Here is a 16,970-nt window from a genome sequence, read left to right on the forward strand (position 1 = left end):
CAAAATCTGGGGGGGGGGGGAAACCCATGAAAAATCCTGACCTAGTACTCAGCAAATGAAGAAACGAATAAAAAATCTGAGGATCACCCAGTTACTATTAGATGCACCCTTACGAAGCACCCTTACAAATTAAAGGCATTCATTGTTTTCTTTGCATTCTAATACTGTAGTCATATATTTTTATTCCACAAACCACACAGAAACACAAACCTTAGGAAATAAGGTTTGGAAGTTTTTCTCAAGCCCTAAGATGCTTAATAAAGTCCTGCCACAAGGTGGCTCCGTGCAGATGTTCACTCTTCTCTCTCAGCATTCAGTCAGCAACTAGATTTTCTTCCTTGCTTAGAAATACTATGGCCTGATTCTAGGGATCCATTAGGGTTCAGATGAGACTCCTCAATTCAGGCATATAGAAACATTGGACTGAAAATTTTAATCAACATATAAGGAGGAAGATCTTGCAGGAAACAGTTATCAGATTCTCTTTTCAAGTAAAGCAAATTGTTCTCCTACCTTTCTCCCTTTGCATACGACCTCACATTTAAAAAAAAAAATACGGTATACCCAAGAATTAATTTCATAAGCATCTTCTGGTTGATCAATTACTTTTGATTATTAGATGGGGGTCTCTGCTAGACACAGCCGCATAAACACAGAAGCTGTTTTCTCGAATGTAAGCTGTATTACTACTTCAGTAACTCTTAAAACATAGAAACATAGAAGATTGACAACAGAAAAAGACCTCATGGTCCACCTAGTCTGCCCTTATACTGTTTCCTGTATTTTATCTTAGGATGGATATATGTTTATCCCACACATGTTTAAATTCTTTTACTGTGGATTTACCAACCACAACTGCTGGAAGTTTGCTCCAAGCATCTACTACTCTTTCAGTAAAATAATATTTTCCCACGTTGCTTCTGATCTTTCTCCCAACTAACCTCAGATTGTGCCCCCCTGTTCTTGTGTTCACTTTCCTATTAAAAATACTTCCCTCCTTAACCTTATTGAACCCTTTAACATATTTAAATGTTTCGATCATGTCCCCCCTTTCCCTTCTGTCCTCCAGACTATACAGATGGAGTTCATTAAGTCTTTCCTGATACGTTTTATGCTTAAGACCTTCCACCATTTTTGGAGCCCGTCTTTGGACCCGTTCAATTTTATCAATATCTTTTTGTAGGTGAGGTCTCCAGAACTGAACACAGTATTCCAGCGGAGGGCTACGAGCCAGAAGGCTAAATTGTGCTCGTCGCTGCTGCTCGTAAGTTCTTGCGAGACCAGCACGATTTTGCTGCTGCACCTGTGAAAGTAGCAAAATTGTGCATGGAGCTGCAGGTGCCCCCGTGTTTTGGCATATGTGGAAGCAAAAAAAACCTCACTGAAGCACGGGCACACCTGCGGCTCCGTGGACGATTTTGCTACCTCCACAGGTGCAGCAGCAAAATCGCGCTAGCCCCGCAAGAACCTATGAGCCGTGGTGGCGAGCGCAATATAGTGTTCCAGGTCACAGCCCACCGCTGCAGTATTCCAAATGTGGTCTCACCAGCGCTCACCAGCGCTCTACACAAAGGATCCCTGAAGCTTCCATCCATCCAATTTTTCCTTTACACAGTTTAGACCAGAAATCTTCAATGGAATGACCAGTGCTTGCATTGGCATCCTTCAGTCTCCAAACACCATGGTCTCGGGCTCTGGATCCCCCAGAGCATGATGCCTGGGTAGGTTAGTATAGAGCAGTGTTTCCCAACCTTGGCAACTGGAAGATATCTGGACTTCAACTCCCAGAATTCCCCAGCCAGCATTCACTGGCTGGGGAATTCTGGGAGTTGAAGTCCAAATATCCTCCAGTTGCCAAGGTTGGGAAACACTGGTATAGAGGACCAGTAGCCTGTACTTTAAAACAGATAGGTGGTGTGTTGTTGTTTGTAAACCCACTTTGGAAAGGTAAAGAGAGAGAGAGAGAGAGAGAGATGCTGACTTTAAATACCCCACCCACCCCTTGATTAAAGACATTGTATGGCTATGGCAAAAGCGGGGAAACAAATGCCCCAAAAGGAGGGCTTTTTCTGGAGGCAGATGCAAATTGCTCATCCCAGCCCTCCACTGTTTCCCAGATAAGAAAGCCTCCCTTTAGCCTTTGTTAAACCCAAGACATTCAAGCACAGCCTCGAGAGATTATAGGGAACCTGCGCTGCCAGTTAGGAGACCGTTCTCTTTTTTTCCCCATTCATCAAACGCAGTGAATGAAAAGCTCCCCCCCCCCCCAAAAGACTGCAAGCTGCGCGCTCAGGAGCTGAGCTTTATCACCTTTCCGGGAGGGGAAAAATAAAAAAAGCCCACGTTCTCCACGGAGAGGTTCGAAGTCATCGTAGCAAAGGGGGGGGGGAGACCCCTTTTCCTCACCCAGGCAATTCAAAGGTTGTTGTAAGAACCGCTCGTTAACACGGACCAAATTAATTCTGCTTAATCGCTCGGGGCTGACAGCAAAGATCGTGCCCCCACCCCACCCCGTTCCAAATATGCCCCGTGCATGTTCTACTTTGCAAAATGCGCGCACGCACACAGCACCAAACTCCAGGATCCGATGCAAAAATAAAAACCGAACCCGAACCAGGTTCCCCCCCCCCCACCTTTCTTTAACCGGTGCTTTTATCGTGCAGCTGTGGGCGGGCGGGAAGGGACGGTTAGGTTTTTTTTTTTCATGGGCAGTTTTGCAAGGTCCAGCAATCGCCTTCCGCCCCTCGCTACATCGGAACCGCTCTTTTTTCTCCCCCCTCCCCATTTCTTCTCCGTGACGTGTTTAATGACATCGGTTTAAAATCCGAGAAGACCCCCCCCTCCTTTTCTCCGGGCTCCTGGTACCTCGTGTGCAGCCCCCTCCTCACTCTTTACGCCACCTCCCCCCCCCCACACACTCGTGTCACCCGAGCGGGTCGCTATGGGGCGCCCGAAACTATTCGGATCGGCGGGACGGGCTCCCTTCCACCCCGTGGGAGAGCCACGCCGGTCACTCCCGCACCTTTGCGGGGCGAGATGTGAAAAGAGGTGGGAGAGAGTTGGGCTGGGGTGGCGGCAACGATGAATCTTTGGAGAAGGGAGCGCTTCTTCCTGCCCGATTCGGCTTAGCTTGGCTTTCCTTCCCTCCCGCAGAGCAAAGCCCGGTCTGGAAGCCCCGCGTTCACCCCGTTTCCACCCACCCCCCGCCCAAAGAACGAAGGGGGATCAACCGCACAAGCTGAAGCCCAAGGAAGATGCCGCCTTGAAAAGCGTTGCCTTCCCCCTCATCCCCCTTCCCGCCTCCGCCGCTTGGCATCGCTCCGCACAGGTCGAAATGCGACAGGGCAAAAAGGGAGGAAGGGCAGGAGAGAGAGAGGGAGGGAAGGAAGGAGGGAGAGATGCTCGGCGCCGAGCGAGCTTTTACCTTCTCTGGCTTTGAGCAAAACCGTGTTGGCCACGATATTCTCCAGCTCCATTGACGGGCTCGGGCGGGACGCGCGCGGCGGCGGCGGGGCAGCTTTCCACAGAGAGAGAGAGAGGCACTTGGCGCTTCGCCTTTCACCGGTTTACGGCAGCGGCGGCACCAACCCCCCGCTGCCCTTAGGGCATTCTTGCGCCGCTTTCTCGGGCTTCCTCCTCCTCCGAGGTCCTGCCTTGAGGGAAGGAACCACCGCTTGCTCGCTCGGCTTGCTTGCCCGCCTGCTTCCCTGCCTCTCCCTTCCTTCCCTTCCAGCCCGAAACTCTTCCCCCTTCGAGGACCACCGCTTACTCCATGCTGGGCTCCTGCATGTAAAAGCCAAAAAAAAAAAAACAGGGGGGAAAGGAAAAGCCCACCCTCTCACCGCCGGCCCCCCCGCCCTCCTCCTCCTCTTTCTGCTGGGAAGGTTTTTCAGATGGGCGGGCTCCTCTCTCCCTCCCTCCGCGGGGGTGTGGTACTACGAAGCGGGTTCCGCAGCATTGCGCAGGCGCCGTGCTCAACAGCTGGCTCGTTCCTCGGAGCGTGTCGGCAGACGTAAGGGGTTTTTTTTTTTTTTTTTTGGTAAAGGCGGGTGGAGGGGCGGCAGGCGATGGGGTTTACCGCCAGCATCCGTTCCTTTGCACAGCACATGCAGGCGGCCCGGGGAGGTGAGCGCTTGGATGCCCAGTCAGGTTTTTCAGATGCTTTCCTGAGGTAAGGATGATAAACTCCAGAGTAGAGAGGGAAGCGGAAATAGTCTGGTTTTTTTAAATATACATATGCTGTACATATACATATACTGTACACATACATACGTACCTCACGTTTTCCTGTCAAATATATCTATTTATCCTAGTCTCCCTTAATTTTCAAAAAAATTCAGCCAAAACATACATACATACATACATACATACATACATACATACATACATACATTTGTTTTCGTAGATTTTCATGGGTATATGTATGTAGATTGTTCTGAGTTTGGGTTTTGCCCCGTGTAATATTTTGAGTGTCTATGTGACGTTTCGGTGAAATCACATTCACCATCATCAGGCTGATGATGGTGAATGTGATTTCACCGAAACGTCGCATAGACACTCAAAATATTACATGGGGCAAAACCCAAACTCAGAACAATCTACATATACAGTATGTATGTATGCATGTATGTATGTTTGTATGTATGTATGTATACACACACACACATACAAACATACATACACTGTTCAAAAAATGAAGGGAACACTCAAATAACACATCCTAGATCTGAATGAATATCATTCTCATTGAATACTTTGTTCTGTACAAATTTGAATGTGCACAATTGCATGTGAAATTGTCAGTGTTGCTTCCTAAGTGGACAATTTGATTTCACAGAAGTTTGATTGACTTGGATTTATATTGTATTGTTTAAGTGTTCCCTTTATTTTTTTGAGCAGTGTACTGTATATATTTTTTGAATGGAGAAAAGACCATCATGATTCACAATCCGTTCCAGGACTGTCAATCTGCTGCTTTGGTGTAATGAAGTAAGCTGCTGGTGAAAATATTTTGACAGCTCCTCAAATGCTGTTATGTTTTCTATGTGCACAAGTTCCTGTTAAGTGAACAACGAAAATAAATGACATGGAAGCCAAATGAATTAGGCGCAATGCCTGTAGATTGTTTTAAGCACCTTGAGCTTCACTGTGGCTTTAGGAAAAATAGGGCTTGTTGATCTACTAGTTTAGTCTATACGGTTTGCTTTAACCATGTTGACTGAACACTAATGAACCCATTTTTAAAATTTATTATATTTTTTTATATTTATATTTATTATACTTATATTTTCCTGCATTCGGATAAAATTAAGTGCATAAAATATAACAGTTAAACTCTCCAGGTTGTGGTTTAAATAAATAGTGGCATCAGAAAACCCCAAATGAAAGCAACAAACAAAGAAAGAAAACAAAATGACATAATGCTCTCTGGAAAATTTCATTTTCAGTCATTTCCCTAAAGCTTGCAGTCTGATCTCTATAAGACCAACCCAGAGTTACATTTTAGCTTCGCCTCTCTGGCTTCTGGAGAAATGTAGAGCACAAAAAGTTGCTCTTTCCAGTGACTTGGGCTGATTCTGGCTGGAGCAGGCAGCCTTGCAAGTGTCCAGGTGAAAAGTCATGGATAATTTTTAGGTCAAGACTAGAACCTTAAATTTATATCCAGGCACCAACTGGTCAATAATGAAGAACCTACAAGTCAATGTTGCATGCTTCCAACTTCAGGAACCAATAAATAGACAAGCAATAAAAACCTAGACTATTTGCAGTTCCTGAATTCTGTAAACTTCTGTAAAGCACATTGCAGTAGTCCGATTAGGAGGTAATTATATACAAAATATATCAAAATATTACAGGGGGCAAAACCCAAACTCAGAACAATCTACATATATATATATGTGTGTGTGTGTGTGTGTGTGTGTGTGTGTGAGTGACATGTTTTTTTGCTGAATTTGAAAATTAAGGGACACTAGGATAGATCTATTTCGGCCTTATTTTGGCCTCATCAGCTAGCCATACCCACTGGGACTTGAACCTGCAACCTTTGCCTTGTAAGGCAGAGAATTATCCTCTAGGCTACAGTATCCAATCCCTTCAGCTCTGCACCAGGGAAGGGTTACACATTTTTGTGTCGAATCACCCTGGTGTATTGAAGAAACATCACAGCTCCTTATTTGCCTCTCGGCCCACCAACCCAGGGCCATTTCCAAGGCAGTTAATACATAATACATATAGCTAGGTCTCCTTGAAACAGATAGGACGACAATTGGCACTTCAGCCAAAGGTGGCAGAATCTGTTAGCCATAGCTTCTACTGGTTTGTCAGGCCCAGCCCAAGAATAACACAGAACAACCCAAAGTATATTTATTTTATTTACTTGCACCATACAGCATTTTGTCCTACAGTACTCCAACCCTAACCCTTGGAAGATTCTAGGAGTGGTTATCCTAAATCTTTCTCTGATCCAGTTGCAGCCTGTGTTATCTCTTGTCTTGCCCGATTCCTTGTGCTTCCTCCTTCCTGGAAACTGCTCTTGATTATGGTTCATCACACCACCTCCCTTCATAGATAAAATTCATCACACATAAGCGATGAAGGACCCCGAGATTCCAAAGCAGTTTCTTTATGACAAAGTTTGCCTATACCACAGTGTAACTCTGCAGGGGTGAAATTCAAAAATTTTCCCTAACTGTTCTGTGGGTGTGGCTTGGTGGGCGTGGCAGGGAAAGGATACTGCAAAATCCCCATTCCCTCCCTACTCACGGGAGAAGGATATTTCAAAATCTCCATTTCCAACCCACTCTGGGACCAGCCAGAAGTTGTATTTGCCTGTTCTCCAAACTACTCAAGATTTCCGCTACTGGTTCTCCAGAACCTGTCAGGACCTGCTGGATTTCACCCTATAATACTGGCATTGACAGAAAACACCTACAGTATTGGAACACAAATTCTATCCTAGTTGAATTGAGCTTCAATGTCTCCTCTCCCATCTAGTTTAGTTTAGTTTAGTTTAGTTTATTTAGATTTGTATGCTGCCCCTCTCCGAAGACTCGGGGCGGCTAACAACAATAAAAAACAATGTAACAAATCTAATATTAAAAAGTAATCTAAAAAACCCCAATTTAAGAGACCAATCATACCAACAAACATACCATGTATAAATTCTATAAGCCTAGGGGGAAGGGAGAAAAAAATTTCAATTCCCCCATGCCTGACAACAAAGGTGGGTTTTAAGGAGCTTGCAAAAGGCAAGGTGGGTGGGGGCAACTCTGATATCTGGGGGGAGCTGGTTCCAGAGGGTCGGGGCCGCCACAGAGAAGGCTCTTCTCCTGGGTCCTGCCAAATGACATTGTTTAGTCGATGGGACCCGGAGAAGGCCAACTCTGTGGGACCTAACCGGTCGCTGGGATTCTTGCGGCAGGAGGCGGTCCCGGAGATATTCTGGTTCGGTATAATCTAGACAGTCTCCAAGCACTAATAGGACATCAGAAAGACCTCTCTTATGGTTAAGTTAGCTAATATGACCATCCCAAACTGCTGGATGATCTTGGCCTGCAATTTCATATAGATGGTTAAAGTAATGGGAAAGAGGACCAAATCCTGTGGCACCCCACATATGCATTGGGTTAACCTCTCATAGCGCTTCACAAAATACATAAAATATGCCTGAAACCACTGATGGAGGAAGAAGCAGCAAATAGGGTCTCCATTCCCAAACCCATATGTATAATTGTTGATGATATTAAAAGTAACTGAGATATCCAAAAGGATGAAAATCAATGCACAGCTTTGATCCAGGACCCAACCCAAGCCACCCAAGGGACTCACTAATGGTTCCATTATCCCACACCTGGGTTTAAATCCTGCCTGAAAAAGGTCCAAATAACCTTTTTCTGGACCACTGTGGTCTTCCATAATTGTCTTAACCACCTTCCCTACAATGATTGGAGGCCAAATGATAAGTTATCCAAAACTCTTAGATCCTGTAATAGGCTTTTCAAAAATGGTTGAAAGTCAGTGAGTGGCAGGGTGAAAAAAATTGGCAGAGTGGTAGGATGAGCGAATTACAGGCAGCAAAGTTGGCAGTGTAGGATGGCAAGACTAGCAAGAGAACGCAAGGAATCCAAAACAGAGGCAGAGATGTGGGGAGATAGGTGATTGTGGGGCAGTTAAAAGAGGAGTCAGTCCTTTGTTTTACTGAGCTGGGAGGAACCAAGCTAGAAATGGCTTAGGTTCGGGTGGATTCAATTAATGACAGCTGGCATTATGTTGTTAAGCAATGCAATCACATGACATCATACTTTATGACTGCATTGTTTAGAAATGGAAATTCTGGTCAGTTGGTCATGAGGACTACCTGTTCTTTACTTCTGTCCTGCCTCAAGCTACCTTCCAAATGGATGCTTTGTTTATTTTATTTATTTATTTATCAGATTTGTATGCCGCCCCTCTCCGCCGACCCGGGGCAGCTCACAGCAATAATGATACAATGTAACAAATCTAATATTTAATTAATTTATAAAACCCCAATTTAGAAACCAATCATACATACTAGCATACCATACATAAATTTTATAAGCCTAGGGGGAGGGAAAATGTCAATTCCCCCATGCCTGACGACAGAGGTGGGTTTTAAGGAGCTTACCAAAGGCTAGGAGGGTGGGGGCAACTCTGATATCTGGGGGGAGTTGGTTCCAAAGGGTCGGGGCCGCCACAGAGAAGGCTCTTCCCCTGGGTCCCGCCAAATGACATTGTTTAGTTGACGGGACCCGGAGAAGGCCAACTCTGTGGGACCTAACTGGTCGCTGGGATTCGTGCGACAGAAGGCGGTCCCTGAGATATTCTGGTCCGGTGCCATGAAGGGCTTTATAGGTCATAACCAACATAGTAGAAGTTTATAGTTTATCCTAGGTTTTCATGATCCATTGGAACAAACTAGCTATATAGAATGGGCTCACCCACATAAGCTAAACTAAAATCAGTTTGTGTCTATGTCTTGTGTGAATAGCTGTAATGTAAAAAAAGCATATAAAACAAAGAAAGTCCTGCTGACTTCATGAACAAGTTCCTGCAGATTACTTTGAAACACAAGAGAAGGGTTTGTCATCCCCCCACCTTCGTTCTATCCTAAGATCCTAATTGTCCTCAGAGGTCTACCATTCAAGCACTATCCAGGTCTGACCCTGATTCCTTTCTCACCCGAGATGACATGACATTAACCAGGCACTGCTGTTTATTGAGGCAAAAGGATTTATCTGGTGGTAAAATGATACTCTTAATTATATGTATTCAGTTTGATAGCTAGGAATCTGTCTTCCCTAATTAATATAATAACTAAAATTTCCAAGTACTGGTAAATATGACTAACCATTCATAAGTTATGCATATTTGGAAATATTATTACTTGGAAATAATATTTGCATAATGGATTGAATTATAGAGTGGCAAGACATGGAGGTGTTATTAGGAATATTCTACTATGCAGCATAAAACAAAATACATATGATTTCATGGCATAACCATTATAAGGTTTAATATAATTTCCAACTAATAATACACATCAAAATATTTAATGATATGTATTGGATGTATGTCATACATCTCTAGGAATGCAAGATAATCCTGATTCTATAAAACAAGATAGGTATGAGATTGGGTTTAAAAATAGTAGTTCACCTAAAGTAACCTAATTAGCTTAATGGGTGAGTTTGCACAAAACAATGAGCCACAGGCTATTCAATCATATTTTAGTCAACCGACTCATGGTTCAGGTTATCTTGCAATCTCAGAGAATTGGACTAACAGAATAAACTGTTAACTATCCGTTAACAATGAGTGTTTTTCAAAATTTGGAATGTGCCCACTGACCTAAAAAAAAAAATGGATCTATAGATCTATTAGGGTAACAGCCCATTTAACCAGATGTATGGAATACTGTTCAAGTAGATACTGTATTTCTAAAAGGGGGTAGAGCCTGAGGGCAGCACCCAGAGAGAACTCAGTTTAGTATCCTTGTTTTCATAAACGTTCCAAGTCCAGCCCCCCTTTGACTCTTATCTCGTGCCAATTTAGTGCTGACCATCACTTGACTAGATTCTTGTGTATAAGCTTGAGCAATAAATCTTAACATAAGGTCCCAATTCCTTCTGTATTGAGGCAGAATATCAAAAATATGGGTTAAAAGATCTTTTGTGAGACTGTGAGTAAAGACCTTCTCGTTCATAATCTGTGAAGAAATCCTGATTTTGCCTGAAACCTTCAAACCATCTATTTTTTAGTAGTTAAGCTCACACACTTCCTATTGTATTGTGTGCATTTGGCTAATGGCTGCTGTAATGAATTTAGCTAGTAAAAAAACCCAATGTACTTAAAAGGTAAAAAAAATTCTCTATCCCACCCCAAAAACTATCATTGCATCTTTTATTTTTGCTGTTTTGTTTTCCTGGATAGACGATTAAAACCACCTTATACCAGATAAAGATGCTTCTATTGTTATTTTCTTTTAAAATGCTTGGAGGGATAAGTGGAAACTAAGGCAATCTAGAAAATCAAGATGAGACCTAGGAGTGTTTGCTGTTTTGTAACCTGCTACCATTCAATGTGTAGCGTTTTTGGTTGTTTTGTTTTTGATGAAATAGAAAAATAACTAAATTTGGATAGGGCATGATGCCAAAGCTTATGGTGCCAGTTTGGAACCAGGGCCTATTCCTAAATAAGGTATGTAACAAATCTTTTTTTGTTTGTTTTCACAACATTTTTATAATATCTGAAGATTACCTGTCCATATGGAGTGCAAATGGTGCCATAGAGTGCCATGGTGAAGAAAACAAATTCTGTCTTTTGCTAAACCATCTGAAGCTACCTCTATTTTCAGAGGATGGAGAGGTTCTGATGGCTTATTTTTAAGCCATCAGAAGTTACGTTATTATTTCAGTGAACTAAAGAGGTAATGCCATTTCTGTCCCTTTCCTCTAGGAAAAAAAATCTGCAGTCATTAGTAACTTAGAAATCACTTTCTGGTTTTATATAAGAGGTTATGTTGGGTAGAGTGCAGGACTGCAGGCCACTAAAGCTGACTGCTAGATCTGCAGGTCAGCGGTTCAAATCTCATCACCGGCTCAAGGTTGACTCGGCCTTCCATCCTTCTGAGGTGGGTAAAATGAGGACCTGGATTGTGGGGGCAGTATGCTGGCTCTGTTAAAAAATGCTATTGCTAACATGTTGTAAGCCGCCCTAAGTCTAAGGAGAAGGGCGGCATTTAAAAAAAAATCAAATAAATAAATAAACTGAATGTGAACAGTGGCCTATGTAATTATTGCTGGTATTGGATCTGGAATGGGATAGCTCATCACGGCCAATTGGTCATGGCCAATTCACCATTGAATTCAACAATTCAATTTAATTATTTAAAACAATAAAAAAAATGTTTTACTTCTTGTCATTCACACTTCATTTGTCCCTCCTTTGACATACTTTCTTTAATGATGCTATTCCACTATTTCTTTGATATTAGTGTAACTCTTGTCCCACAACGAGTAGAGTAGCAGTAACTTGGCAGGCAGCAAGTTGGCCATGGCAAGTTATCCTAGATCATCTATTTGATTGCCTATGGTGGTCATTTAGGAAGATGATTTCCTGATGGCCTAATTCCATATACATTTTCAATAATTCTGGCACAAACACAAAGTCTGCCAACCAATTAGGGTGAATCACATGGAAAGTAGTTTTAAATTATTGCAAAGATCAAATGGAAGCAATTTTCAGTGGCCTTTAACATATGTGGAAGCTGTTCTAATATATGAGCCAACCCTAGTTGTGTCCTCTTGCTAATCAGTGCCTTCTTCTCTTGCAGTTAAATGTTTACTTAAACTATTATGAAATCTCATATGACTCCAATGTTTAAAGTTTGGAAGCAAGCATATCAAGAACCTCTTTTAATTCTTGGAAAGATTAACAATCTCAGTTTAACCACAGCTGTGCTTGAAGTCCATTTAATTGACCAAGACAGTATCCATGCAAGACCTTGAGTTGTACCAAAGTGCCATCTAGTGGCATTCCTACATCAAATGATGAAGCAGGTCTCTGGTTCATCTTTGTGGCAAATATGTCACTAATTGAATTAAAACAAGTGATCTGCACAACCATTTGAAGTTTAATTTTTTTTAAAAAAAGGGAACCCAGGTGGCAAAGCTTATGCCATTATTGAGTTGGAATTCTCATTAGACTTGGTCAACATGACCAATGGTATGGGATTATGACAGCAGCAATCCAAAGAAATTAACCCCCCCCCCAAAAAAAGCATTAGGTGGCACTGTACTATCCTAGTGAAAAATGTATACTACTAGGGGTAGATTCTCCCCAGTTCAGACAAGTTCTTTAGAACTGGGAGCGATGGCTGGCTGTCCATGCCCCCAAACTGGCTCTCTTGGCGCCACCATCTTGTTTTTAACTTTTGCACATGCACAGAAGTTGAGTTTTCAGCACTGCACATGTGCGCACGCCCACAAAGCATAGGAGGAAACAAACCAGCAGTGAAGTAAGTTAGAAGCCACCTCTGTATACAACCAATCTGTCTCAACAATAATTTCTTAGACTTCCACATTTATTTCATTTTTTTAAAAGAATCTGTTTATTGAATTTTTAACCTTAAAAACATATACATATTCATATTCTTTAATCCTAAGGAATTTCTAGTATATATTGTCTCCCAGATAGTATTTTATAGATTTATATTTATGGGCTGCCATTGGGATAGTGTGTTCTAGCCCAAAGAAATGTAAACAAAAGAAAACATTCTAAATCATGAAATAATTTTGCTTCATTTGGCAAAATTGTAAATAAAACAGAGGAGGAGTGGGAGAGAGAGAATGGACTGGCTTTTGTCCAAGTCATGAGGCTGCATTTAGTTACAGTCTAGTGGAATGTAGCAGGAGACAGCAGACATGCAAATTGGACTATAAAAGACTTGAGAAGGTTTCAAGTTGCACATCTTCAAGAATTGCTTAGGAATTTAAAGAGAAAAGTAGCTGGGTCCTCTTTTTTGAACATATAAGTTGGTCAGCATAAAAGTCCTTGATGGAAGCAGAAACAAACTTTTTATAAGCTTGTGAAATGCATCAAATATGCATTTATGTCTATGGGATGACCCTTTTTATAAAACAGATGGGAAATACTAATTTAAGTTAATGGTAATTTGATTAAACCATATGATATTCAGAAAGGAACACGAGAGTACTGTCCCCTGCCTCCTTTGTTGTTTATCTTATTTCTTAAAATTTTCATTAGAAATACAGTATTAGACGAGAAGTTAATGGAGTTAAAAATAAAAAATGAGACCTCTAAATTGAGAGGTTTTGCAGACAATTTGATTTTGATCTTACAGGATCCTATAAAAGGGATTGAATTTCTAGTGAGAAATCTGAAAGAGTGCATTAGCAGCTTTGAGATATACAAACAATAAAGATGTTGATTAAAATATGACTGCAAGATGTCTGGACCTAAATAATTCTGAATTCAGAATTGAAAAAAGATTAAATATTGGGGTATGATTTCAACTAATACAAGCTGTATACTATATCAGAATAACTGTTGAGGTATGGAATGAAATTAAAAAAGATGTGTTGAGCTGGAAAAAATTATTACTGTCAATGACAGGAAGAACTTTCCTGGCCAAGATGAATGTCTTATCTAGATTCTTACGTTAATTTCAGAAATTACATTTACTAATGACTGGCATACTATTTAAACAATGTCAAAAATAAATTTCTAAAATTTGTTTGGCTAGTCGACAAACCAAGAATTAGATATGTATTAAAGAAAGGGTTAAAGTCTTTCAAAAAGCAAAACAGAAACAATCTCATAGGGAAAAGCAATGATCTTTGTGGGCATAAATATGCTTCAGCATATTTTCCAGGGCCTTCACTGCTTATCTACCAAGTGCTAGTCTGTGGCATATTTCTGGCTCCATGATTATTCGTAGCCACTCGTAAATATGTCTTGTCATTGTGAAGGCTGGTTACTGAACCTTTTGCATTAGTTTGGTTTTCTTGCTATTTAGAATAGAATAGAATAGAATTTTATTGGCCAAGGGTGATTGGACACACAAGGAATTTGTCTTACTGCATATGCTCTCAGTGTACATAAAAGAAATGTTCGTCAATAATCCTAAAGTAGAATACTTAATGATACAAAGGTACAAATAAGCAATCAAATCATATTAGGAACCGGTCAATATAAATTGTAAAGATACAAGCAACAAAGTTACAGTCATACAGTCATTCGTGAGAGGAGATGGGTGTTGGGAACGATGAGATTAATAGTAGTGCAGACTTAGTAAATAGTTTGACAGCGTTGAGGGAATTATTTCTTTAGCGGAGTAATGGCATTCGGGGAAAAACTCTTTTTGTGTCTAGTTGTTCTGGTGTGCGGTGCTCTATTACGTTGTTTTGAGGGTAGGAGTTGAAACAGTTTGTGTCCAGGATGTGAGGTGTCTGTATATATTTTCACAGCCCTCTTTAATCTTAGATCTAGTATTTCCCACTATGTTCCTTGAATCCTTTGTACTAGAACTTGCAGATTAAAGAACAGGGTTCTGTTTTTCTGTCTCATTCTCAAAACACTTCAGGTTATCTTTTAATGTTCATTTTTAACTTGATTTTGCTAAAAGCCTATTGAAAGTATTTTGGATTTGTTCTTTTCTCTTATACATTGCTGAATTATTTTGGAACATACCTGACAATTCATATTTTCTTATTTGAAAAAGACCCCCGAAATCAGTTTTATTAGATTTTTAATTGGATTCAACGATAGTATAAGAAGCTTTAAGCTATTGATAGATAATCATATAATAAATGACAGGGTCTTCATGTAACTTTGAAAATAAAATAGTGTGAGAATCCCACATGTTCCATGAGAATTCGACAAAATTGTTTTTTTAGATTCGAAGAAAGGGAATCAAAAGCATTTCATTTTCCATTAAATTGAATGACACTTGGTGAAAAAAGTTAAATATTCAGCATAACTTTAATAGGATCTTGGCTGGTGTACCAGCTGTAGCTGAAAACACCTGATTGTTAGCCACCAATAGTACAGATACCTTACCAGGGAGTAACCACCTCCAGGAATAGGCAACATGCAAGTTTAGTTCATTAAAGAACATACTCACAGTCAATATTTAATATTCAATATCTAATGAGGTTGCTTGATTTTTAACTTTATTGCATTTTAGTTTAACTACATGAAATTCCAACTTGTTGACTTCTCTCCATCCTAATAACTTTGAGTGCCTCGTTTAGAATTCCAAAGCAACTTTAGGATTTTGGGGTGAAAAGTTAAGGTTTTTTAGCTTCTGTAATGCTACCAGATGAGGACTGCAAAAATCCAGATGACTATAATATACAGAGGCTTAATCTCTTTCTTATCATCTAATTGTCATCCAGATTGTTGTAGCATAGACGTAACAGGTTTAAGATGATACTATCCAGCAAGATATACCAAAATATATGATAGTAGGATAAAGCTATCCAGCTAACAGCATTTTATATGGAAATATAAAATGCTGCATGAAAGAGAAATCTGTATTTTTCTTTCATGCAGCATTGCAAATATAGAGCTCATGTATCATATTAAATCTTAGTTTAATTACCTATGGCTGTTACAACTGATTTTTCAGAAAACATTAAACATGGTTTACAAACCCAGAATGGCTGGTTGGTTGGCATGGTACTGCATATAGAAAACAAACTATACATGGGCTTGGCATAAGGTATGATGCAGGCCAGTACTGATTTCTCCAGCGTATCCTTGTTACTAGGCTGCTGGTTGAACAGCTTTGGAAATAATGAGGTATATAATTCCAACAAAAGAATTGTTTCAAGTGTCGTTTATTTTGATCAAGGGTGGCATTGACTTACCTTCCCTATCGGTTCTCAAATGTGAACCCATCTGCACATGAGCAAAGCCTTCCGCACATGCATACAGCGTCGGAAATGTGGATAAATGGGATGTGATTACATCCGGGTGGGTGGGCGGAGCATTCAAGTCTTTCAGGAAAAAAACAGGAATAAAGATACAATCCAGGTAATATCTAGGCATTTCTTAAAGTTTTGTTTTATGGTTGCATCTTTATAATTTTTTAAAATATGCTTGAGCCAATGTAGAAAGTCATATTGTTTGTTAAGTAAGCATTTGGAAAACACACACACACACACATATGTATCTGTATATGTATCAGGATTTTTTTTTTTTTGATGGAACATCAGTATTCTTGATTCAGTATTTATAAGCATTGGTGTTTTTAACTCCTACAATATCTTAATCAATAATATCCCCGTCTCACTTTATGGCTTACCATAGCTTTCTCCATGCTAGTAGGAAATTCTGAGATGTCAAGATACGGGAGGTTTATGCAACACAGCATATGAATCTAGCCTTCCAATCTTATCCCCTACAGTGCCTTCAAGATGTTTTGGGCTGGAATGTTCAACACCTCAAACCACTACACAGATAAGGTCTGATGTTTGAAAACAGTAGTTCAAAATCTACAGATAGTGACAGAATGGAAAAAGCTCCATATCTCATACCGCATAACATAATCTCTGTAGCACAGTGACTAAGGAGTGATGACCCAGCCATGGAAGCACACCATGAGACCCAGGGCAAAGCACTGTCTTTCACATAACAATACCTCACAGTGTTGCTGGCTTCAAAGTTCTATGTATATTGCCCTAATCTTCTGGAAGAGAGTTGGAACCATTAAAATGCATAAAAACAAAATGGGACTAGCTTATCTGATTTAGAAAGAAACCATAAAGTTCTATGCATTTAAAAAAAAAATATCAATGGGATATTTTATAATACTTTTCTGCTGTCCTTACAAAATTCATCAAATGGTCATTTCCATTTTTAAACAAGCTGTTTTTCATGACTGACACTATGACTTGTTTGTAGATAATCAATATTATGTGCAGCTC

General features: G+C 40.6%; 1 protein-coding gene across 1 annotated transcript in view; it reads right to left on the reverse strand.

Annotated features, from left to right (window-relative positions):
* The window catches only part of GRK5 (G protein-coupled receptor kinase 5), a 196,103-nt gene extending 192,220 nt beyond the window's left edge, over positions 1 to 3,883 (reverse strand). Inside the window, exons 1-2 of the mRNA XM_070752603.1 lie at positions 3,843 to 3,883; positions 3,425 to 3,517 (exon numbers count right to left, since the gene is read on the reverse strand). Coding sequence (XP_070608704.1) covers positions 3,425 to 3,476 — 52 coding nt within the window. The 5' untranslated portion in view covers positions 3,477 to 3,517; positions 3,843 to 3,883. The remainder of the gene's footprint in view (positions 1 to 3,424; positions 3,518 to 3,842) is intronic.
* Positions 3,884 to 16,970: the final 13,087 nt, after the last annotated feature.

This window comes from Erythrolamprus reginae, chromosome 5 (assembly GCF_031021105.1).
Source record: "Erythrolamprus reginae isolate rEryReg1 chromosome 5, rEryReg1.hap1, whole genome shotgun sequence".
Classification (NCBI taxonomy): Eukaryota; Metazoa; Chordata; class Lepidosauria; order Squamata; family Dipsadidae; genus Erythrolamprus; species Erythrolamprus reginae.